Below are 26,673 nucleotides of genomic sequence, written 5' to 3'. Positions count from 1 at the left end.
TCAGGTGTATAGTAACATGTATGTGGTATCAGGTACATAGTAACATGTATGTGGTAGCAGGTGTATAGTAACATGTATGCGGTAGCAGGTGTATAGTAACATGTATGCGGTAGCAGGTGTATAGTAACTTGTATGTGGTATCAGGTGTAAAGTAACATGTATGTGGTAGCAGGTGTATAGTAACATGTATGTGGTAGCAGGGGTATAGTAACATGTATGTGGTAGCAGAGTTATAGTAACATGTATGTGGTAGCAGGTGTATAGTAACATGTATGTGGTATCAGGTGTATAGTAACATGTATGTGGTAGCAGGTGTATAGTAACATGTATGCATACCTCCCAACATGACCCTCTCCCGGAGGGACACAATGCTCTGCTCCTGGACTTCCCTGGTAATGTATGATTGCCATCACCTGTGCTGAAACACCTTTATTATCAACTAACCTGTTTAAAACAGGTGCTGGCAATCATAAATAAAGATGGAAGTCCAGGAACAGAGCGTTTTGTCCCTCCTGGAGAGGGTCATGTTGGGAGGTATGTGTATGTGGTATCAGGTGTAAAATAGGAAGAGGGTAAAAGCCGCAAACATAGTAAATGCATTGAAAAAGCCGGAAACTATGTAAAATGTATTAGGAGAAGCTGGAAATCATAGTAAATGTATTGAAAAAGCCAGAAACCATGTAAATTGTATTGGGTTGGGATCATTGGATACACAGCAAGTAGGTCAACAAGCATTAGGTCGACATGACTGAAGGTCGACATGCAGGATGTTGACATGACTGAAGGTCGACGTGGGTCAGGTCGACATGTCATTAGGTCAATACAAGCATTAAACCATGTAAAGTGTATTAGAAAAAGCTGGAAATCATAGTTAATATATTGAAATAGCCAAACACCATGTAATGTGTATTAGAATAGCTGTAAACCATAGCAAATGATTTAAAAAAGCCAGAAACCTAGTAAATGCATTGAAAAGCATATGCAATCTATGGTAAATGGGCCCTGTTTTATTGAGCAGCAGCAGCTTCTTGTATATAGCATTGGCTAGAGAAAAACAAATATGTTTATTGTATAGGGTCACGAACCTATGTCAGCTAATTTGCAAAAATATTAGCAAAATCCTACTGTAAGGTAAATTCGCTGCCTTTTCCAGCTTTTTCAATGCATGTACTTTGATTTCCGGCTTTTCTAATATACTTTACATGTATTTACTATGATTTCCAGCTTTTTGAATGCATTTACTATGATTTCCAGCTTTTCCTAATACACTTTACATAGTTTCCGGCTTTTTCAATGCATTTGCTATGATTTCCGGCTTTTCTAATATACTTTACATGGTTTCTGTCATTTTCAATGTATGTACTATGATTTCTGACCAGAGAATATCCTCAGTACCCAGCCGCACTGCTTCCAGCATCAGAGCATTACACCTGCAAGTAACGGCATCCTGACTGCTATATACCTGCACTGAGGTACTACAGGTTCTGACCAGGGAATATCCTCAGTACCCATCCGCACTGCTTCCAGCATCAGAGCATTACACCTGCAAATAACGGCATCCTGACAGCTATATACCTGCACTGAGGTACCACAGGTTCTGACCAGAGAATATCCTCAGTACCCAGCCGCACTGCTTCCAGCATCAGAGCATTACACCTGCAAATAACGGCATCCTGACTGCTATATACCTGCACTGAGGTACTACAGGTTCTGACCAGAGAATATCCTCAGTACCCAGCCGCACTGCTTCCAGCATCAGAGCATTACACCTGCAAATAACGGCATCCTGACTGCTATATACCTGCACTGAGGTACTACAGGTTCTGACCAGGGAATATCCTCAGTACCCAGCCGCACTGCTTCCAGCATCAGAGCATTACACCTGCAAATAACGGCATCCTGACTGCTATATACCTGCACTGAGGTACTACAGGTTCTGACCAGAGAATATCCTCAGTACCCAGCCGCACTGCTTCCAGCATCAGAGCATTACACCTGCAAATAACGGCATCCTGACTGCTTTATACCTGCACTGAGGTACTACAGGTTCTGACCAGAGAATATCCTCAGTACCCAGCCGCACTGCTTCCAGCATCAGAGCATTACACCTGCAAATAACGGCATCCTGACTGCTATATACCTGCACTGAGATACTACAGGTTCTGACCAGAGAATATCCTCAGTACCCAGCCGCACTGCTTCCAGCATCAGAGCATTACACCTGCAAATAACGGCATCCTGACTGCTATATACCTGCACTGAGGTACTACAGGTTCTGACCAGAGAATATCCTCAGTACCCAGCTGCACTGCTTCCAGCATCAGAGCATTACACCTGCAAATAACGGCATCCTGACTGCTATATACCTGCACTGAGGTACTACAGGTTCTGACCAGAGAATATCCTCAGTACCCAGCTGCACTGCTTCCAGCATCAGAGCATTACACCTGCAAATAACACCATCCTGACTGCTATATACCTGCACTGAGATACTACAGGTTCTGACCAGAGAATATCCTTAGTACCCAGCGGCACTGCTTCCAGCATCATAGCATTACACCTGCAAATAACGGCATCCTGACTGCTATATACCTGCACTGAGGTACTACAGGTTCTGACCAGAGAATATCATCAGTACCCAGCCGCACTGCTTCCAGCATCAGAGCATTACACCTGCAAATAACGGCATCCTGACAGCTATATACCTGCACTGAGGTACTACAGGTTCTGACCAGAGAATATCCTCAGTACCCAGCTGCACTGCTTCCAGCATCAGAGCATTACACCTGCAAATAACACCATCTTGACTGCTATATACCTGCACTGAGATACTACAGGTTCTGACCAGAGAATATCCTTAGTACCCAGCGGCACTGCTTCCAGCATCATAGCATTACACCTGCAAATAACGGCATCCTGACTGCTATATACCTGCACTGAGGTACTACAGGTTCTGACCAGAGAATATCCTTAGTACCCAGCCACACTGCGTCCAGCATCAGAGCATTACTCCTGCAAATAACGGCATCCTGACTGCTATATACCTGCACTGAGGTACTACAGGTTCTGACCAGAGAATATCATCAGTACCCAGCCGCACTGCTTCCAGCATCAGAGCATTACACCTGCAAATAACGGCATCCTGACTGCTATATACCTGCACTGAGGTACTACAGGTTCTGACCAGAGAATATCCTCAGTACCCAGCCACACTGCTTCCAGCATCAGAGCATTACACCTGCAAATAACGGCATCCTGACTGCTATATACCTGCACTGAGGTACTACAGGTTCTGACCAGAGAATATCCTCAGTACCCAGCCACACTGCTTCCAGCATCAGAGCATTACACCTGCAAATAACGGCATCCTGACTGCTATATACCTGCACTGAGATACTACAGGTTCTGACCAGAGAATATCCTCAGTACCCAGCTGCACTGCTTCCAGCATCAGAGTATTACACCTGCAAATAACGGCATCCTGACTGCTGTATACCTGCACTGAGGTGCTACAGGTTCTGACCAGAGAATATCCTCAGTACCCAGCCGCACTGCTTCCAGCATCAGAGCATTACACCTGCAAATAACGGCATCCTGACTGCTATATACCTGCACTGAGGTACTACAGGTTCTGACCACAGAATATCCTCAGTACCCAGCCGCACTGCTTCCAGCATCAGAGCATTACACCTGCAAATAACGGCATCCTGACTGCTATATACCTGCACTGAGGTACTACAGGTTCTGACCAGAGACTATCATCAGTACCCAGCCGCACTGCTTCCAGCATCAGAGCGTTACACCTGCAAATAACACCATCCTGACTGCTATATACCTGCACTGAGGTACTACAGGTTCTGACCAGAGAATATCCTCAGTACCCAGCCGCACTGCTTCCAGCATCAGAGCATTACACCTGCAAATAACGGCATCCTGACTGCTATATACCTGCACTGAGGTACTACAGGTTCTGACCAGAGAACATCCTCAGTACCCAGCTGCACTGCTTCCAGCATCAGAGCATTACACCTGCAAATAACACCATCCTGACTGCTATATACCTGCACTGAGGTACTACAGGTTCTGACCAGAGAATATCATCAGTACCCAGCCGTACTGCTTCCAGCATCAGAGCATTACACCTGCAAATAACGGCATCCTGACTGCTATATACCTGCACTGAGGTACTACAGGTTCTGACCAGAGAATATCATCAGTACCCAGCCGTACTGCTTCCAGCATCAGAGCATTACACCTGCAAATAACGGCATCCTGACTGCTATATACCTGCACTGAGATACTACAGGTTCTGACCAGAGAATATCCTCAGTACCCAGCCGCACTGCTTCCAGCATCAGAGCATCACACCTGCAAATAACAGCATCCTGACAGCTATATACCTGCACTGAGGTACTACAGGTTCTGACCAGAGACTATCATCAGTACCCAGCCGCACTGCTTCCAGCATCAGAGCATTACATCTGCAAATAACGGCATCCTGACTGCTATATACCTTCACTGAGGTACTACAGGTTCTGACTAGGGAATATCATCAGTACCCAGCTGCACTGCTTCCAGCATCAGAGCATTACACCTGCAAATAACGGCATCCTGACTGCTATATACCTGCACTGAGGTACTACAGGTTCTGCCAAGAGACTATCATCAGTACCCAGCCGCACTGCTTCCAGCATCAGAGCATTACACCTGCAAATAACGGCATCCTGACTGCTATATACCTGCACTGAGGTACTACAGGTTCTGACCAGAGAACATCCTCAGTACCCAGCCGCACTGCTTCCAGCATCAGAGCATTACACCTGCAAATAACAGCTTCCTGACTGCTATATACCTGCACTGTGGTACTACAGGTTCTGACCAGAGACTATCCTCAGTACCCAGCCGCACTGCTTCCAGCATCAGAGCATTACACCTGCAAATAACGGCATCCTGACTGCTATGTATGTATACAGGTAATACCGGGCTGTACATGGCTGTGGTCTGTGTCCTGTGTATAATATGTGTGATATGTAACAGTCTCTGTGTCTCTCAGACAGTCACACGCTGCAGTATTATTACACTATAAGATATACGGTATGTATGTATACAGGTAATACCGGGCTGTACATGGCTGTGATCTGTGTCCTGTGTATAATATGTGTGATATGTAACAGTCTCTGTGTCTCTCAGACAGTCACACGCTGCAGTATTATTACACTATAAGATATATGTATGTATACAGGTAATTCCGGGCTGTATATGCCTGTGGTCTGTGTATAATATGTGTGATATGTAACAGTCTCTGTGTCTCTCTCAGACAGTCACACACTGCAGTATTATTACACTATAAGATATATGTATGTATACAGGTAATACCGGGCTGTACATGGCTGTGGTCTGTGTCCTGTGTATAATATGTGTGATATGTAACAGTCTCTGTGTCTCTCAGACAGTCACATGCTGCAGTATTATCACACTATAAGATATATGTATGTATACAGGTAATACCGGGCTGTACATGGCTGTGGTCTGTGTCCTGTGTATAATATGTGTGATATGTAACAGTCTCTGTGTCTCTCAGACAGTCACACGCTGCAGTATTATTACACTATAAGATATATGTATGTATACAGGTAATACCGGGCTGTACATGGCTGTGGTCTGTGTCCTGTGTATAATATGTGTGATATGTAACAGTCTCTGTGTCTCTCAGACAGTCACATGCTGCAGTATTATTACACTATAAGATATATGTATGTATACAGGTAATACCGGGCTGTACATGGCTGTGGTCTGTGTCCTGTGTATAATATGTGTGATATGTAACAGTCTCTGTGTCTCTCAGACAGTCACACGCTGCAGTATTATTACACTATAAGATATATGTATGTATACAGGTAATACCGGGCTGTACATGGCTGTGGTCTGTGTCCTGTGTATAATATGTGTGATATGTAACAGTCTCTGTGTCTCTCAGACAGTCACACGCTGCAGTATTATTACACTATAAGATATATGTATGTACACAGGTAATACCAGGCTGTACATGGCTATGGTCTGTGTCCTGTGTATAATATGTGTGATATGTAACAGTCTCTGTGTCTCTCTCAGACAGTCACACACTGCAGTGTTATTACACTATAAGATATATGTATGTATACAGGTAATACCGGGCTGTACATGGCTGTGGTCTGTGTCCTGTGTATAATATGTGTGATATGTAACAGTCTCTGTGTCTCTCAGACAGTCACACACTGCAGTATTATTACACTATAAGATATATGTATGTATGTATACAGGTAATACCGGGCTGTACATGGCTGTGTCCTGTGTATAATACGTGTGATATGTAACAGTGTCTGTGTCTCTCAGTCACACGCTGCAGTATTATTACACTATAAGATATATGTATGTATACAGGTAATACCGGGCTGTACATGGCTGTGGTCTGTGTCCTGTGTATAATATGTGTGATATGTAACAGTCTCTGTGTCTCTCAGACAGTCACACGCTGCAGTATTATTACACTATAAGATATATGTATGTATACAGGTAATACCAGGCTGTACATGGCTGTGGTCTGTGTCCTGTGTATAATATGTGTGATATGTAACAGTCTCTGTGTCTCTCAGACAGTCACACGCTGCAGTATTATTACACTATAAGATATATGTATGTATACAGGTAATACCGGGCTGTACGTGGCTGTGGTCTGTGTCCTGTGTATAATATGTGTGATATGTAACAGTCTCTGTGTCTCTCAGACAGTCACACGCTGCAGTATTATTACACTATAAGATATATGTATGTATACAGGTAATACCGGGCTGTACATGGCTGTGGTCTGTGTCCTGTGTATAATATGTGATATGTAACAGTCTCTGTGTCTCTCAGACAGTCACATGCTGCAGTATTATTACACTATAAGATATATGTATGTATACAGGTAATACCGGGCTGTACATGGCTGTGGTCTGTGTGCAATATGTGTGATATGTAACAGTCTCTGTGTCTCTCAGACAGTCACACGCTGCGGTATTATTACACTATAAGATATATGTATGTATACAGCAGTGCCAGATTAAGATTTAAATGGGCCTGGAGCTGAAAATGATCAAGGGCCTATTATGCGCAATAATAGGGGTTGCGGCCAGCACCTGTTAATGTGGGAGGCGTGACCAGTGTTCTGGTTGGGTGGTCAGCTCATGGGAGTGTCTCTATTTGTGTAAATACTTTCAACTAATTATATATGCCTGGAAAATGCAGGGGGCTGGCATAGGAAAAATGCAGGGAGATATATTGGCGGGTGCCCTCCAAAGGTGCACCCGCAGGATCCCAATGTCCTAAGATACTTGTAGGGTGAGGCGGCACTCCAGTCATGAAAAATTACTGAAAGCCGAAACTTGGTAGACAACATTTCAGCGCCTTTTATGTGGTCACCTAAGTTTACCACAACATATACCCCTTATACAAATCATGCAGCACAATAGTAACCCCTTATACTGTACTTGCCTCTTACACATTATGCCACATGGATTGAGCCAAAATACACACTTTATCCAAAGAGATTGAGCAATATTGCACAACATGCTTCATAAACAGGGGCATTGTGCGCCAAAGGCGCGCATTAAAAATTTACACCATAATGCCAATTACATGTTAAGCCACACACCATAATCTCCATTACCTATTATGCCAGACACCATAATGTCTATTAAAATTATTCTACATAAGTGCTGCTTATCAATAGATGTAGCCCCTGTCCTCTTTGGCCGGGGATCGCCAGAGTCTCCCCACTGGCGAGCGCTGGTGGACAGGGGCTACACTGAACTGGGACGCGCGTGCCCAAATCCTCTGTCGGCGGGGCAGCGGCATCCTGCGCATCTCCGCTTCAGGTAGATAGGCAGGGTTAGGGGGGGTCGGGCGGCGAGGGGGACCGGTGGCGGAGACCCGGTGGAAGCTCTGTTGCCACGGGGCACTGGCGGGGCTAGCGAAAGTATCGCCAACCCCTGAAAAGTTTAAGCCGGCTCCATCTGTACATGCTCATTGCCAGGGGTTCCATGCTCATTGCCAGGGGTTCCATGCTCATTGCCATGTGGGATTACATGCATATTGCCAAGGGGGAATACATGCTCGCGGTAACTGGGGGACAGACGCCGCCGGGCAGAAATGACAGCCATTGACAGATGGGCAGAGAGCAGGGGGCTGTATTCAGAGCACTACAGGTCTCGGCTATTTGAAATAATACCCCTTTCACACCAGAAAATGCAGGGACTGGCCCCTTTTACACCAGCCTAGTCCCTGCATATTCTGGTGTGAGGGGGAGAAAAAAACCACCCCCCCTTTAAACAACCAGCTATATCTTCAAAACCAACTGACCCATTTACATGAAGAACTTTTAAGTGGGCTTTGAATGATTTTGAAATTGGGCCATTTAGTTCCAGAGAAATCTGTCCTCAAACAACATGAACAGCCATGAAATTACATTTCAGAAATGAAAAAATCGGTTTACCTACAATATCTCTAGAACCAATAAACCCATATAGACCAGCCTGGTATCAGATTAAGGCCCAGCGATTTGGATTTGACTGAGATCAACCTCAAGCTTCTGTGATGCTGGCAGCTGTTGGAACCAGGTAGGGGTGTCCCAGGTTATGGGGAAAATGTTCCAGATTTGCCTGGTTGTATCTCTGGTTCCCGGGGGGCTAGAGACGCAGGGCCGGGCTCGTTGGAAAGTCCTGGCCATCAGCTTCAAAATGGGCCTATTTGTACTGTGGGCCTGGAGCTGTAGCTCCATCAGGCCCATTGTTAATCCGGCCCTGGTATACAGGTAATACCGGGGCTGTACATGGCTGTGGTCTGTGTCCTGTGTATAATATGTGTGATATGTAACAGTCTCTGTGTCTCTCTCAGACAGTCACACGCTGCAGTATTATTACACTATAAGATATATGTATGTATACAGGTAATACCGGGCTGTACATGGCTGTGGTCTGTGTCCTGTGTATAATATGTGTGTGATATGTAACAGTCTCTGTGTCTCTCAGACAGTCACACGCTGCGGTATTATTACACTATAAGATATATGTATGTATACAGGTAATACCGGGCTGTACATGGCTGTGGTCTGTGTCCTGTGTATAATATGTGTGATATGTAACAGTCTCTGTGTCTCTCTCAGACAGTCACACGCTGCAGTATTATTACACTATAAGATATATGTATGTGTACAGGTAATACCGGGCTGTACATGGCTGTGGTCTGTATCCTGTGTATATTATGTGTGATATGTGACAGTCTCTGTGTCTCTCAGACAGTCACACACTGCATAAACGTACCATCGGCAATCTTTATGCCATAACACTTTAATAACTTATCTAATCTTATCTAACTTACCACTACAAATAAAGAGACAGACACAAGTGCTGGCGTTTCAAATAATGAATGTCAAATTTATGAATTGACAACTATATATATATTAATCTATAGAAGAGGGTGGCGGCCCTAAAGAACGGTCATAGAGAAAAGAGGGGTAAGATGACGTTACACCATTCATACATCATTGGTGTTCAACTCTCCCACGCTACCCACTCGGGCAAGTGGTGTATCCCACCCCTGTCCAAGGGGCATGGGCTACAAGCGTATCATTGACGGGAGAGCGCACCCCACTATCCTCATAACACTTCATTTGACCAAGGACCGTTCTTTACCGCTGCCAAGAAAAGGATAGAAAAATAGGGAGGGAGGGTGGGGAAAATCGGACCAGAGTGCAGATCACCTGACTCTCTGGCTATTCCTACTACAGGAAACTCCTTCCTACTCCCTAATTGGCTATAGCTGCAGCATCATAGCCTAAACACAAACCACAACCAAAGTGCAGGCATCTCAGACTCCTTCGGTAGTTTATGTTACCTCCAGCTTATTCAGCCATCGGTTTTCTTAAACGTACCATCGGCAATCTTTATGCCATAACACTTTAATAACTTACCTAATCTTATCTAACTTAACACTACAAATAAAGAGACAGACACAAGTGCTGGCGTTTCAAATAATGAATGTCAAATTTATTAATTGACAACTATATATATTAATCTATAGAAGAGGGTGGCGACCCTAAAGAACGGTCATAGAGAAAAGAGGGGTAAGATGACGTCACACCATTCATACATCATTGGTGTTCAACTCTCCCACGCTACCCACTCGGGCAAGTGGTGTATCCCACCCCTGTCCAAGGGGCATGGGCTACAAGTGTATCATTGACGGGAGAGCGCACCCCACTATCCTCATAACACTTCATTTGAACAAGGACCGTTCTTTACCGCCACAAGCCAAGCTTAAGGCTGCAGCACCGCCACCCTAAACGCTCAGCACTTACTAGACAACAACACATCAACTAAAAACCTCTAAACAAATCGTCCAGGAATATGGCCATTCCTTCAGGACTCAGATGGACACCGTCCGGCCTATACAGGGAACCCCGCTTATAGGTGATGGAGTCATGCCTGATGACCCCACCCCTATTAGCCAACAGGTATCGCTGCACCGCAGCATTGACCTTCCTCCGTGCGCTATCCAAGCGGGGCCCTGACCTAGCATTCCTCCAGACTCGCCTAGGAATCATTGAGGACCAAATCAGTCGGCAGCAAGGGAGCGCCTGAGCCACAATATGCAGGTCTCTGATGATAATCGACCGCAGTTCCAAGGCGGTGCATTGGCCTAGATCGTTTCCGCCCAGGTGCAAAATTAGTACCTCAGGGACTCCAAAGTCCCGCACCGACCTTAGCAACAGACCCTGCAGCGCTCCCCAAAGCATGCCTCGCACACCCAACCATCGCACTTTCTGAGCTTTCACTCGCATACTGTCATTCAAACTGCCACGTGCCATCGATGCCCAGTGGACAAAAGAGTGTCCCATCACCCACACCGTCTTGGAGTCCCTGCGACCTGAAAGATGTAAACAGGTTAGGACACATGCCATCAAAATCACACCTCGCCTGACAGACCAACCACACCGGAGAAGGCAAAGATAAAGGAAACCGTAACCGACCAGACCTTGAGGCACACTGCACAGAAAACCCCCGGAGTAAACTAACCAGGACGCCATGTCAGATTGGAATTAAGCCGAATTGTGCCCCCGGGGGAAAGTGGACCACCTCAAGACTCCCGCTAAAGTGAGACGAGTACTTATGCGTCCAGTCGGTTACAGTCTTGCAGATGTAGAGACAGGCCAGGCCGAATGTATCTGCGGAATGCTGCCGAGCGCCATCGACCCAGCGACTGTATCTCTGCGTCGGATTGACCCCCAGCAGCAGCAGATGTGGCCGCCCCGATCCGAAAGGAGTGTGTACCAAACTCCCTCGGATCCAGGCCAAGAGATCCCAGGGCACGTCGCAAAACATGGCAGAACTGGTATTTTGTCAATGAAGAGCCATCTAAATGCATTAACCATGCCCCGGGGCAGTCAGGACGCAGCAGGGCTTAGGCGCTTGCCATCGCCACTGGGCAAATCCCTTCCACCGGGCACGGTTGCAATGACAGCCATTGGCCTCTCCCAGTCTGATCCGTCTTGGAACGTCTTACCCGGCACCACACCAAATCACCCTGAATCAATACGTCCTCTAACAACAGAGGAGAAGGTCGATGCCTCGATGGGGCTACCAGCTCGCCGACCCTGAAAGCTCCATGGAACGCCATGGCATATGCCAAGCGAAACAGTCGGACCTCATACTCTGAGTGACATACATCCCAAACTGCCCCCAATAAGGGAGGCAGCAGGGACACGTCAATGGGCCTTCTGCTATCTGGAGCCACAGGGGAAGCGCGTCGCCAGCCCCTCAGGGCCCGAGACACAAGAAAAGACCGACCGGGGTCCGATCCTCCCATGCAGCGATGAGAAGAACGACACGCCGGCCAACAGCCGTCTCACGGCCGCCACAGACCGCCCTCCGGAGTACAAACTCCACACAAAAGCCAGCATGGCATCGCCAGGGGCCTTACCTTGTTGTGACGCGGACATTCTGAATTGTTCCCATTCCAGCCAGCCAGCTTGGTAACAACGCAGCGTCCTGGGAGCAATAGCCCGCATGGCTAGTTCCTCCATGCCGGCCTGATGACCTGCCAAACATAAGGAGGACAAGGCTCACCAACCAAATCAGCCCCCGGAGCTAGGGACCGGAACCTAGCCCAGTCCCGCCTGGACAGGGCGTCGGCAACCGAGTTGTCCACCCCGGGAACGTGCCTGGCCACAAAATGCAGGTTAGGCCGCAGACATACCAATACAAGGCGCGAGAGCAAGCGCATGACCGGCAGGGAAGAAGAGCTCTGCCTGTTGATGGCCTGCACCACCCCCAGGTTATCACACCAGAAGGTGATGCAGGCATCACGTAGCCGTTCGCCCCACAGTTCCAGGGCCACCACAATAGGGAACAGCTCCAGGAGCAGCATGTTCCTGGTGAGCCCTTCTAGCGCCCATTCCTCCGGCCAGGTCTCAGCGCACCAAGAGCCGTGCAAGAAGGCTCCGAAGCCAATTCCCCCCCGCAGCATCGGTGTATAACTGTAAGTCCTCGCTGTACCGCGGAGGGCTAGGCCACAGCAACACACCATTGAAGTCGCGGAGGAAAACCTCCCATACTCTGAGATCCCGTTTGAGTTCCGCATTCAGGCGGACGAAGAATTGGGGCCTATTTGGACCTGCCATGGCCAGTTCCAGTTTCCGACAGAAAACCCTCCCCATGGGGATGACCCGGCAAGAGAAGTGAAACAGGCCCAGCAGGGACTGTAGCTGGCGTACCCGGAGTTTGCCGGAGGCCAGGGACTGGGAGATCGCCCCTTGCAGCCGTGCAAGCTTATCAAGGGGCAACCTGCAGCACCCGGCCCGCGTGTCAATCTCAATGCCCAAGAATGAAAGGCACTCAGTCGGCCCTTCTGTCTTGTCCGCCGCGACTGGGACTCCGAAATGTAAGAACAGCTGCTGCATTGCGTTCAGGAGAGCCCCGCAGCGCGGGGAATCGGCCGGGCCTACGCACAGGAAGTCGTCCAAATAATGGGCGACCCCCGGCTCGCCCGTATACTCTGTGACGCACCAATGCAGGAAGCTGCTAAAACACACGAAATAGGCGCAGGACACGGAGCAGCCCATAGGCAAGCAACGGTCTACATAATAACCGGAAGGCAGCCTAAACCCCATGAACCTAAAGGAGTCCGGGTGTAGAGGCAGTAGTCGGAATGCCGACTCGATGTCTACTTTGCCCAGTAGGGCCCGCCCCCCGAAGCCGCGCACAATAGCCAACGCTTCCTCAAAGGACTGGTACCGTACGTGACACAACTCCATAGGAATTGCATCATTCACGGACAATCCAGGTGGGTGGGACAGATGCTGTATCAAACGAAACTTGCCTGTCTCTTTCTTGGGAACCACCCCAATAGGTGACAGCACCAAATCCCGAACCGGAGGTTCGGGAAATGGACCCACCATCCTGCCCAATTTCACCTCCTTCTCGACCTTGTCCAGGACCACCTGAGGCATGTCGATTGCAGACTTCAGGTTTCTCGGAGACCCGGACGCCACCTCCCCTTGAATGGGGAGGAGGAAACCTTGCGAGAAACCTGCGGCCAAAAACTGCGCCTCCTCCCGGAGGGAATAACGCCCCAGCCATCTGGCCAAGCGGTCACCCCGCACCGGAGAAGGGGCCTTACTGAGGAGGGGCAGGGGCCGGGGTGGCACCGGCATTCTGCCTGGGAGCCCCTCCAGCCTGCCTGCCACGCGGGCATTCCTTGACCGGGTGTCCTCCCCAGCATTTTGAGCATTGGTGACGAAACTTACAGCGGGAACCCGCTGCGCATCCTGCCCCGTTGAAAGCAAAACATCTGCCCGCAGACTGCCCCCCTCCAGGGCCCCCACGAAAGGACGAGGGGGCCCTGCGCGGGGCTGCCGCAGGTGTCGGGGCCACCGGAGCCGGGGCGGCGGAGGTCGAAACCGACGGTTTCTTACCCATCCACACCTCAACATCCTTAGCCCCAAGGGCCATGATCTCACAACCCGACTGCTTCCGTCGGAATTGCTCATCATAAGCCCGCCAGACGTTCTCGCCGTCGTCCATATACATGGCATGCATCATATGGATGTATCTAATCACATTCATATGCTCCTGGGGTCTGGTTTCCAAGTAACATGCAGCAAACATAAACAGCCCCACTTGCCATCTCTGGTACGTGCAGTACGCAGCCTCCCCAATCCCCCCTTTACGCTTCGCTTCGCGATAATCCTTCTCATCTTGCGCCGTCATGGTAAAGAAGCTGACGTATCTGCCCTCCCTTATCCTATCCCTTACGCTGCGCCTGAGGCCTCTTAGCACTGCCGTATTCTCGCAGTGTACCACCTGCCCTCTAGGAAACAACGGGGAGCCCGAGTCGCCACTAGAGGACTGCGAGCGCCGACGGCGTCTCCCAGAGCATCTGCGCCTGTGTCTGGATCTACGTCCCCCCTCCTCGCCGGAGGTCATTGACTCCGACCCCGAGGAGGAGGAGGTACGGGAATACCGGCGCCTGCGCTTCTTGCGTGCCTTGGCAGACCCACCTGACACAGCTCCCGCTGTGGCCGCACCCGCTGTTCCGGAAGGACCAGCCACCTCTGTCGGCCCGGCAATGGCCCCTTCTACCTGGTGCTGTGACGGTGTCGGCACAACTGCGTCCCTTGGAGGCGTGGATCCCATCCTTGTGAATGGCGTGCCCAGAGCTGCCATCACGTGTGCAGCAGGGTCCCGGTTGGAAAGAGCAGAAGGGAGGATAGCAGGAGATTGATCCCCAGACCCTGGCTGTACAGATTGCTGACCCGCCCGCGGCGTCAGCATCGCCACCAGCTGCCGAACCACCACCATGTCCACCTCTGTGGAGGGTGCCTGCGCAACGCCAGGGAGCACCGGCCCTGCGGCCGTGGCTGAGATCACTTGCGCCGCTTGGGTCAGCCTGACGCGCTGGGATAGCAAGCGCGCCCTAGAGAGCCACCCGCTCCTTGCCCTCCTTAGAGGAGTCATGGGGGACCCCGTGGAGGGGTGACCCTGCGTGGGCAAAGTATGCTGGGCTGACAGGGAAGCAGAGTCCCCTGGCTGAGGCCCAGGACCCGCTGCTCGCGTCCGGCGGCCATCTTGGGCAGACGCGGACGCACCTGAACCTGCTGCTGCGGGCCCCTGAGACCGCGTGCGCCTGCCACGCTGACTGCGTCCGCCGGGGGTGCCTCCGCTACCCCGGGCGGGAGCGCTACCCGCTCTATTAGCCTGCGGCCTAACGCCGCGTACCACCGCGTCATCGCCCGATGACGCGGACCGCGCCCCGCCGCTGTGGTCCCGTTCTCGCCGACGCTCTGCCTCCCCGTCCGGCCTGCGGGACGCTGGCTGTTGGAGGAGCAGAGGGGGAGCCGGGCTGTGCAAATCGGGCGGGTGGGTGAGTGTTCCTACGCGGGCACGGCATGGTTAGGCCGGGCAGCAGCAGCGCTACACTATCTGGCCCAAATCCCCCAAGGAGCAGCCGGAATGAAAGAGAGAGAGAGATAGGTGCAAAAAGGAAATGAGAGAGAAGTAGGTTTGACAGCAGGGGAATAAGTAGCGATGAAAGAGGAATAAGTACAGGAGAGAGTCTGAAACCAACCTGCTCCTTGGAAAACCGGACCAGAGTGCAGATCACCTGACTCTCTGGCTATTCCTACTACAGGAAACTCCTCCCTACTCCCTAATTGGCTATAGCTGCAGCATCATAGCCTAAACACAAACCACAACCAAAGTGCAGGCATCTCAGACTCCTTCGGTAGTTTATGTTACCTCCAGCTTATTCAGCCATCGGTTTTCTGTATTATTACACTATAAGATATATGTATGTATACAGGTAATACCGGGCTGTACATGGCTGTGATCTGTGTCCTGTGTATAATATGTGTGATATGTAACAGTCTCTGTGTCTCTCAGACAGTCACACGCTGCAGTATTATTACACTATAAGATATATGTATGTATACAGGTAATACCGGGCTGTACATGGCTGTGATCTGTGTCCTGTGTATAATATGTGTGATGTGTTACAGTCTCTGTGTCTCTCAGACAGTCACACGCTGCAGTATTATTACACTATAAGATATATGTATGTATACAGGTAATACCGGGCTGTACATGGCTGTGGTCTGTGTGTATAATATGTGTGATATGTAACAGTCTCTGTGTCTCTCAGACAGTCACATGCTGCAGTATTATTACACTATAAGATATATGTATGTATACAGGTAATACCGGGCTGTACATGGCTGTGGTCTGTGTCCTGTGTATATTATGTGTGATATGTAACAGTCTCTGTGTCTCTCTCAGACAGTCACACGCTGAGGTATTATTACACTATAAGATATATGTATGTATACAGGTAATACCAGGCTGTACATGGCTGTGGTCTGTGTCCTGTGTCCTGTGTATAATATGTGTGATATGTAACAGTCTCTGTGTCTCTCAGACAGTCACACGCTGCAGTATTATTACACTATAAGATATATGTATGTATACAGGTAATACCAGGCTGTACATGGCTGTGGTCTGTGTCCTGTGTATAATATATGTGATATGTAACAGTCTCTGTGTCTCTCAGACAGTCACACGCTGCAGTATTATTACACTATAAGATATATGTATGTGTACAGGTAATACCGGGCTGTACATGGCTGTGGTATGTGTCCTGTGTATAATATGTGTGATATGTAACAGTCTCTGTGTCTCTCAGACAGTCACACGCTGCAGTATTATTACACTATAAGATATATGTATGTATACAGGTAATACCGGGCTGTACATGGCTGTGGTATGTGTCCTGTGTATAATATGTGTGATATGTAACAGTCTCTGTGTCTCTCAGTCACACGCTGCAGTATTATTACACTATAAGATATATGTATGTATACAGGTAATACCGGGCTGTACATGGCTGTGGTCTGTGTCCTGTGTATAATATGTGTGATATGTAACAGTCTCTGTGTCTCTCAGACAGTCACACGCTGCAGTATTATTACACTATAAGATATATGTATGTATACAGGTAATACCAGGCTGTACATGGCTGTGGTCTGTGTCCTGTGTATAATATGTGTGATATGTAACAGTCTCTGTGTCTCTCTGTCACACGCTGCAGTATTATTACACTATAAGATATATGTATGTATACAGGTAATACCGGGCTGTACATGGCTGTGGTCTGTGTGCTGTGTATAATATGTGTGATATGTAACAGTCTCTGTGTCTCTCAGTCACACGCTGCAGTATTATTACACTATAAGATATATGTATGTATACAGGTAATACCGGGCTGTACATGGCTGTGGTATGTGTCCTGTGTATAATATGTGTGATATGTAACAGTCTCTGTGTCTCTCAGACAGTCACACGCTGCAGTATTATTACACTATAAGATATATGTATGTATACAGGTAATACCGGGCTGTACATGGCTGTGGTCTGTGTCCTGTGTATAATATGTGTGATATGTAACAGTCTCTGTGTTTCTCAGACAGTCACACGCTGCAGTATTATTACACTATAAGATATATGTATGTATACAGGTAATACCGGGCTGTACATGGCTGTGATCTGTGTCCTGTGTATAATATGTGTGATATGTAACAGTCTCTGTGTCTCTCAGACAGTCACACGCTGCAGTATTATTACACTATAATATATATGTATGTATACAGGTAATACCAGGCTGTACATGGCTGTGGTCTGTGTCCTGTGTATAATATGTGTGATATGTAACAGTCTCTGTGTCTCTCAGTCACACGCTGCAGTATTATTACACTATAAGATATATGTATGTATACAGGTAATACCGGGCTGTACATGGCTGTGGTCTGTGTCCTGTGTATAATATGTGTGATATGTAACAGTCTCTGTGTCTCTCAGACAGTCACACGCTGCAGTATTATTACACTATAAGATATATGTATGTATACAGGTAATACCGGGCTGTACATGGCTGTGGTCTGTGTCCTGTGTATAATATGTGTGATATGTAACAGTCTCTGTGTCTCTCAGACAGTCACACGCTGCAGTATTATTACACTATAAGATATATGTATGAATACAGGTAATACCGGGCTGTACATGGCTGTGGTCTGTGTCCTGTGTATAATATATGTGATATGTAACAGTCTCTGTGTCTCTCAGACAGTCACACGCTGCAGTATTATTACACTACTAGGTGATTCATCGCGCCCTACGGGCGCTCTTCACACCGTCGTAAGGGGCTGCGCCCCCTTAATTTGTGAACGCATGAGAAATATGGTTAGAACTGTATGAAAGATGCCCTGTATTGCAACTTAGGTGTCCGCGAATCGCGGGAGGGGGGGTCGCGGAGGGTGCCGCGAATTGCAGGAGGGGGGGTCGCGGGGGGTGCCGCGAATTGCAGGAGAGGGGGTTGTGGGGGGGTGGATGCTGCGATTCACGGGAGGGCGGGGTTCACAGGGGTTCCGGTGGGGGGTTGGGATTGCAGAAAATCGCGGGAGGGGGGTCGCGGGGTGGGTTGCCGCAAATCGTGGGAGGGGGGTTACGGGGGCGGGGGTTGCGGCGAATCATGGTAGGGGGGGTCGCGGTGGGTGTGCCGTGAATCACGGGAGGGGGGGTCACGGGGTGGGGTGCCGAGAATCGCGGGAGTGGGGGTTGCAGGGGGGGTGGGGGGGGGGGTGTGACGCGAATCGCCACAAGAAAAAATCAACACAGAAAGGTCAACACATGTAAATGTTGACATAAGTGTGGCACTTCATTGGTGTCCATGTCGACACATGAGAATGAATATGAAAACATTCAAAAAATGAAAAAAAAACTTCAAAAACTCATGTCAACCTTTTTCATTGTCGACCATAGCCATGTCAGTGTTTTCCATGTGCAATTTAATTCTGGAGCTGCCGCGAATCGCGGGGGGGTGCCGCGAATTGCGGGAGGGGGGTCGCGGGGGTGGGTGCCGCGAATCGCGGGAGGGGGGTTAAGGGGCGGGGGTTGCGGCGAATCATGGGAGGGGGGGTCGCGGGGGTGTGCCGTGAATCACGGGAGGGGGGGGTCACGGGGTGGGGTGCTGAGAATCGCGGGGGAGGTGTGTGTGTGCCGTGAATCGCGGGAGTGGGGGTTGTGGGAGGGGGGGGTGACGCAAATCGCCACAAGAAAAAATCAACACAGAAAGGTCAACACATGTAAATGTTGACATAAGTGTGGCACTTCATTGGTGTCCTCGTCGACACATGAGAATGAATATGAAAATATTAAAAAAATGAAAAAAAAACTTCAAAAACTCATGTCAACCTTTTTCATTGTCGACCATAGCCATGTCAGTGTTTTCCATGTGCAATTTAATTCTGGAGCTGCCGCGAATCACGGGGGGTGCCGCGAATTGCGGGAGGGGGGGGGCGCGGGGTTGGGTGCCGCGAATCGCGGGAGGGCGGGGTTCACAGGGGTTCCGGTGGGGGGTTGCCGCGAATTGCGGGAGGTGGGGGGTCACGGGGGGTGCCGCGAATCGCGGGAGGGGGGGTTGCGGGGGGGGTGTGACGCGAATCGCCACAAGAAAAAATCAACACAGAAAGGTCAACACATGTAAATGTTGACATAAGTGTGGCACTTCATTGGTGTCCATGTCGACACATGAGAATCGCGGGAGGGGGGTCGCAGGGGGGGTGCCGCCAATCGTGCAAGGGGGGGTCGCGGGGGGGTTCTTTTTGCCGCGAATCGCGGGAGGGAGGTCGCGGGGGGGGGTGTTTTTTCCACGAATCGGGGGGGGGGGTGTCACGGGGGGAGGGTTTGCCGCGATTCACGGGAGGGGGGGTCACGGGGTGGTGGTTATGCCGCGAATTGCGGGAGGGGTCGTGGGGGGGTTCTTTTTGCAGCGAATCGCGGGAGGGGGGGTCGCGGGGGTGTTTTTGCTGCGAATCGCGGTAGGGGGGGTCGCGGGGGAGCGGGTGTTTTTGCCGCGAATCGCGGGAGGGGGGGGGGGCGCGTGGGAGGGGAGGTTTTGCCGCAAATCGCGGGAGGGGGGCGCTCACCTGGTGGCTGTGGAGTAGCAGTGCTGGGCAACATGGGAAGGCAGAGGGTGTCTGGCACTGTCTGTGGGCTCACTGGGCTGGTTCTCTGTCACATACCTCCCAACATGACCCTCTCCAGGAGGGACCCAATGCTCTGTTTCTAGACGTCCCCTTAATGTATGATTGCCATCACCTGTTTTAAACAGGTTAATTTCTCAGAAAGGTGTTCAGCACAGATGAAGGCAATCACACATTAAGAGGAAAGTCCAGGAACAGAGCGTTATAGACACAGACACCCACTTTGAGTGACAGATGTAGCCAAATATATAGGAGATAAGATATATGTATGTATACAGGTAATACCGGGCTGTACATGGCTGTGGTCTGTGTCCTGTGTATAATATGTGTGATATGTAACAGTCTCTGTGTCTCTCAGACAGTCACACGCTGCAGTATTATTACACTATAAGATATATGTATGTATACAGGTAATACCGGGCTGTACATGGCTGTGGTCTGTGTCCTGTGTATAATATGTGTGATATGTAACAGTCTCTGTGTCTCTCAGACAGTCACACGCTGCAGTATTATTACACTATAAGATATATGTATGTATACAGGTAATACCGGGCTGTACATGGCTGTGGTCTGTGTCCTGTGTATAATATGTGTGATATGTAACAGTCTCTGTGTCTCTCAGACAGTCACACGCTGCAGTATTATTACACTATAAGATATATGTATGTATACAGGTAATACCGGGGTTGTACATGGCTGTGGTCTGTGTCCTGTGTATAATATGTGTGATATGTAACAGTCTCTGTGTCTCTCAGACAGTCACACGCTGCAGTATTATTACACTATAAGATATATGTATGTATACAGGTAATACTGGGCTGTACATGGCTGTGGTCTGTGTCCTGTGTATAATATGTGTGATATGTAACAGTCTCTGTGTCTCTCAGACAGTCACACACTGCAGTATTATTACACTATAAGATATATGTATGTATACAGGTAATACCGGGCTGTACATGGCTGTGGTCTGTGTGTATAATATGTGTGATATGTAACAGTCTCTGTGTCTCTCAGACAGTCACACGCTGCAGTATTATTACACTATAAGATATATGTATGTATACAGGTAATACCGGGCTGTACATGGCTGTGGTCTGTGTGCTGTGTATAATATGTGTGATATGTAACAGTCTCTGTGTCTCCCAGACAGTCACACGCTGCAGTATTATTACACTATAAGATATATGTATGTATACAGGTAATACCGGGCTGTACATGGCTGTGGTCTGTGTCCTGTGTATAATATGTGTGATATGTAACAGTCTCTGTGTCTCTCAGACAGTCACACGCTGCAGTATTATTACACTATAAGATATATGTATGTATACAGGTAATACCGGGCTGTACATGTCTGTGGTCTGTGTCCTGTGTATAATATGTGTGATATGTAACAGTCTCTGTGTCTCTCTCAGACAGTCACACGCTGCAGTATTATTACACTATAAGATATATGTATGTATACAGGTAATACCGGGCTGTACATGGCTGTGGTCTGTGTCCTGTGTATAATATTAGAGATGTGCGGCGGCCACTTTTTCGGGTTTTGGTTTTGGTTTTGGATCTGGATCTCCCTTCGTGTTTTGGATCTGGATTGGTTTTGGCAAAACCACCCTTGCGGGTTTTGGTTTTGGTTTTGGATCTGGATTTATTTGGAAAAATGCTAAAAATTGCTAAAATAATAGTTTTCAGGCCTGTTTTTGCCCCTAAAGTGTTATTGAGCTCAATAACATTAGTTTCCACTCATTTCTAGACAATTTTGATCACTTCACAGCTCACAAAATCGTTTTCATTTACTGTAGTAGGGCCATAAGGTTATCCCCAGGGCTATTTTTGTGCAGGCTCCAGCAGGAACTGAGGCCCTTATTCTAGTTCACTGTTTCTGACAAAATATTCCTCAGATGGACAAAACCATGTGCACTGCAGGTGAGGCAGGTGTAAAACCCCACCCAAATCTAATTATCTCTGCACAAGTAACACCTGCCTCACCTGCAGTGCACATGGTTTTGTCCATCTGAGGAATATTTTGTCAGAAACAGTGAACTAGAATAAGGGCCACAGTTCCTGCTGGAGCCTGCACAAAAATAGCCCTGGTTATCCCGATGTAGCTGGATGACTAAGCTAGGCGACAGCAGTGGGCATCACATACATGTGGACCTTACACTTCCAACCTGGCACATGTCGGAAGCAGAGCAGCACTACAGGGGCAGACATTGTGGCAGTTTAATAAACCCCCCCCCCCCCCTTGTAGCTGCACTCCTCTTTTAGAACCTCCACACCATTAGCAAGAACATTTGATTAGTTTAATATCTAACAAGACCCCTATCTGGCGTGAGGTCACGTGGTTTGTGAAGATACCTCCTTATCAAACTTGATCAGACAGGCTAGGCGTACGTTTTCCATTTCCTCCCTCACCACTTCACCACATTACATGTGTTCCTCCCGAAGGCACGCACTTGGTCTAGTACACTGACCATCAGCAGCTGTTGGGACTACTTCTTCCCAAACATTTATCAATCCATCCATACTATCCCAAAAGGAGGATATACTCTGGATGTCACTGATGACATCTATTCTTCCCCAATAGAGAAGGACCGATCTTCGTTCAAAGCTATACTAGTAGCTGCGCTCCTCTGGTAGAAGATCCAATCAAGTACCAAAACCCCTGTTTGGCTTGATTGAGCACTCTTCCTCATGTTCAGCCAAGGAGCAGTGGGCGTTTCGTGCAGCACTTATTTAGTCTGCAAGGTAGTATCTGATTATATCAGTTTAATATCTAACAAGACCCCTATCTGGCGTGAGGTCACGTGGTTTGTGAAGATACCTCCTTATCAAACTTGATCAGACAGGCTAGGCGTACGTTTTCCATTTCCTCCCTCACCACTTCACCACATTACATGTGTTCCTCCCGAAGGCACGCACTTGGTCTAGTACACTGAACATCAGCAGCTGTTGGGACTACTTCTTCCCAAACATTTATCAATCCATCCATACTATCCCAAAAGGAGGATATACTCTGGATGTCACTGATGACATCTATTCTTCCCCAATAGAGAAGGACCGATCTTCGTTCAAAGCTATACTAGTAGCTGCGCTCCTCTGGTAGAAGATCCAATCAAGTACCAAAACCCCTGTTTGGCTTGATTGAGCACTCTTCCTCATGTTCAGCCAAGGAGCAGTGGGCGTTTCGTGCAGCACTTATTTAGTCTGCAAGGTAGTATCTGATTATATCAGTTTAATATCTAACAAGACCCCTATCTGGCGTGAGGTCACGTGGTTTGTGAAGATACCTCCTTATCAAACTTGATCAGACAGGCTAGGCGTACGTTTTCCATTTCCTCCCTCACCACTTCACCACATTACATGTGTTCCTCCCGAAGGCACGCACTTGGTCTAGTACACTGACCTTCAGCAGCTGTTGGGACTACTTCTTCCCAAACATTTATCAATCCATCCATACTATCCCAAAAGGAGGATATACTCTGGATGTCACTGATGACATCTATTCTTCCCCAATAGAGAAGGACCGATCTTCGTTCAAAGCTATACTAGTAGCTGCGCTCCTCTGGTAGAAGATCCAATCAAGTACCAAAACCCCTGTTTGGCTTGATTGAGCACTCTTCCTCATGTTCAGCCAAGGAGCAGTGGGCGTTTCGTGCAGCACTTATTTAGTCTGCAAGGTAGTATCTGATTATATCAGTTTAATATCTAACAAGACCCCTATCTGGCGTGAGGTCACGTGGTTTCTGAACGCTGGGAGCATTACCAGTTGCCTCCTCATCCATCACCTAATGGGTGGAGGGGGGTGGGGTAATTGGTGGCAGGGGTGGGGTAATTGGTGGCCTCCACCTCTCTAGGACCCCAGGTTAGGAGATCCCTATATAGGTCTACCCTTATAGACCGCTATCTATGTAGTAGGGTCAATTAGTCTGCTACATCTGTCACCCAATTCACCGCTAAGGTTAATTTGTTTGAGCTGGCTGGCTAGGTGTGTTTTCCCTTACCTCCCTCACCACTTCACCAAATCACGTGTGTTCCTCCCGAAGCCACGCACTCGGTCTAGGAATGAATAAGACCATGGATGTCCCTGAGGACATGTTTTCATCCATTATGGATGGGGTGGAGAGCGAATCACCCATCTCCCCACCATTCATCCATCAAAGATTTAAAAATTTATGACGCTACAAAGAGCCAACAAATGACGCAGAAAGAGGTGCAAGAAAAAGATTTGCTGGGGCCCTGCCACCCAGCCATCCATCCATCCGGGACATCCTATCCAAAAAGTATGATAGGAAGGGATAAGACCATGGATGTCCATGAGGACATATTTTCATCCATAATAGATGATGTGGAGAAAGACACCACCCATCTCCCCACCATTCATCCATCAAAGATTTAAAAATTTATGACGCTACAAAGAGCCAACAAATGACGCAGAAAGAGGTGCAAGAAAAAGATTTGCTGGGGCCCTGCCACCCAGCCATCCATCCATCCGGGACATCCTATCCAAAAAGTATGATAGGAAGGGATAAGACCATGGATGTCCATGAGGACATATTTTCATCCATAATAGATGATGTGGAGAAAGACACCACCCATCTCCCCACCATTCATCCATCAAAGATTTAAAAATTTAGGACGCTACAAAGAGCCAACAAATGACGCAGAAAGAGGTGCAAGAAAAAGATTTGCTGGGGCCCTGCCACCCAGCCATCCATCCATCACATCACATCCCATCCAAAAAGTATGATAGGAAGGGATAAGACCATGGATGTCCATGAGGACATATTTTCATCCATAATGGATGATGTGGAGAGAGAAACCACCCACCTCCCCACCATTCATCCATCAAAGATTTAAAAATTTAGGACGCTACAAAGAGCCAACAAATGACGCAGAAAGAGGTGCAAGAAAAAGATTTGCTGGGGCCCTGCCACCCAGCCATCCATCCATCACATCACATCCCATCCAAAAAGTATGATAGGAAGGGATAAGACCATGGATGTCCATGAGGACATATTTTCATCCATAATGGATGATGTGGAGAGAGAAACCACCCACCTCCCCACCATTCATCCATCAAAGATTTAAAAATTTAGGACGCTACAAAGAGCCAACAAATGACGCAGAAAGAGGTGCAAGAAAAAGATTTGCTGGGGCCCTGCCACCCACCCAGCCATCCATCCATCCGGGACATCCTATCCAAAAAGAAGTACGATAGGAAGGGATAAGACCATGGATGTCCATGAGGACATATTTTCATCCATAATAGATGATGTGGAGAGAGAAATCACCCATCTCCCCAACATTCATCCACCAAAGAGGTAAAAAATTTAGGACGCTACAAAGAGCCAACAAATGACGCAGAAAGAGGTGCAAGAAAAAGATTTGCTGGGGCCCTGCCACCCAGCCATCCATCCATCACATCCCATCCAAAAAAGAAGTACGATAGGAATGGATGAGACCATGGATGTCCATGAGGACATATTTTCATCCATAATAGATGATGTGGAGAGAGAAATCACCCATCTCCCCAACATTCATCCACCAAAGAGGTAAAAAAATTAGGACGCTACAACAGCCAACAAAACGACGCAGAAAGAGGTGCAAGATGACATTGTCCTTGGGCCCTCCCACCCACCCTTATGTAGTATACAGGACATGCACTGTTTAACAAACCAATCATTTCAGCGACAGGGACTTCAGCGGCAGGGACTGTCAACTGTGGCTGAAATGATTGGTTTGTTTGGGCCCCCACGAAAAATAAATGGCAATGGCCATTGCACAAACTGGCTTTACAAGATGTCATCCTCAGCATCAGATTCCTCAGCCTCATCCTCTTCTTCACACACAATTAATTCGTCGTCGCTGGAATCAACCAATACAGGAGGACTGTGTGTATTAGGAGGACATAAGTGCTGGTGAAGGAGGTCAAGTTCGTGGAATTTGAAATTCATTTTTATGAACATCATCTTCTCCACGTTTTGGGGAAGTAACCTCCTACGCCGATCGCTTACAAGGTTCCCAGCTGCGCTGAAGACTCTCTCAGAATATACACTGGAGGGTGGACAACTTAAGTAAAGCAAAGCCAGTTTGTGCAAAGGACGCCACATTGCCTTCTTTTCTTTTTTCTTGCCAATAATGGAATGGACAATCTGACATACCTATATCGATGCTATCTGCAAAGTAGTCATCCACCATTCTTTCAATTGTGATAGCATCATAGTCAGTAGCAGTCGACATGTCCATTATGCTAGGAAGCTCCTTCAGTCCGGACCAGATGTCAAATATATTTCCGGACTGAATAGCAGTGGGTCTCCTAGGAAAATTTAGCTTTTTCCTCGCAACCCCAGTGGTAGAAATTGAAGGAGAAGTTGTGTGCCTGCCACTTTCCGCTTCAGCTGACAAATTTTGGAGCAAGAGGTCTTTGCACCTCTGCAGATTTGTTCCCATTGGTAACAAAGACACAATGTAAGACTTAAACCTAGGATCCAGTATTGTCGCCAAAATATAATGATCTAATTGTAAGAGATCGACGACCCTTGGATCCTTGCTAAGTGAACTAATAG

At 48.2% G+C, this 26,673-nt stretch overlaps 1 protein-coding gene across 6 annotated transcripts in view; it reads left to right on the top strand.

The window, feature by feature from the left end:
* The window catches only part of LOC146036278 (class I histocompatibility antigen, F10 alpha chain-like), a 125,620-nt gene that overhangs the window by 25,409 nt on the left and 73,538 nt on the right, over positions 1 to 26,673 (top strand). The window contains exon 1 of one of the 6 annotated variants that reach the window (XM_083160195.1): positions 4,860 to 4,973. The exons of the other annotated variants lie outside the window; for them this stretch is intronic. Coding sequence (XP_083016321.1) covers positions 4,964 to 4,973 — 10 coding nt within the window. The 5' untranslated portion in view covers positions 4,860 to 4,963. Of the gene's footprint in view, positions 1 to 4,859; positions 4,974 to 26,673 lie in introns of those variants that run through there. 6 annotated transcript variants of the gene reach the window in all.

The sequence above is a fragment of the Crinia signifera genome, chromosome 9, assembly GCF_055691185.1.
Source record: "Crinia signifera chromosome 9, ASM5569118v1, whole genome shotgun sequence".
NCBI lineage: Eukaryota > Metazoa > Chordata > Amphibia > Anura > Myobatrachidae > Crinia > Crinia signifera.
This window is presented reverse-complemented; position numbering and strand designations above follow the sequence as displayed.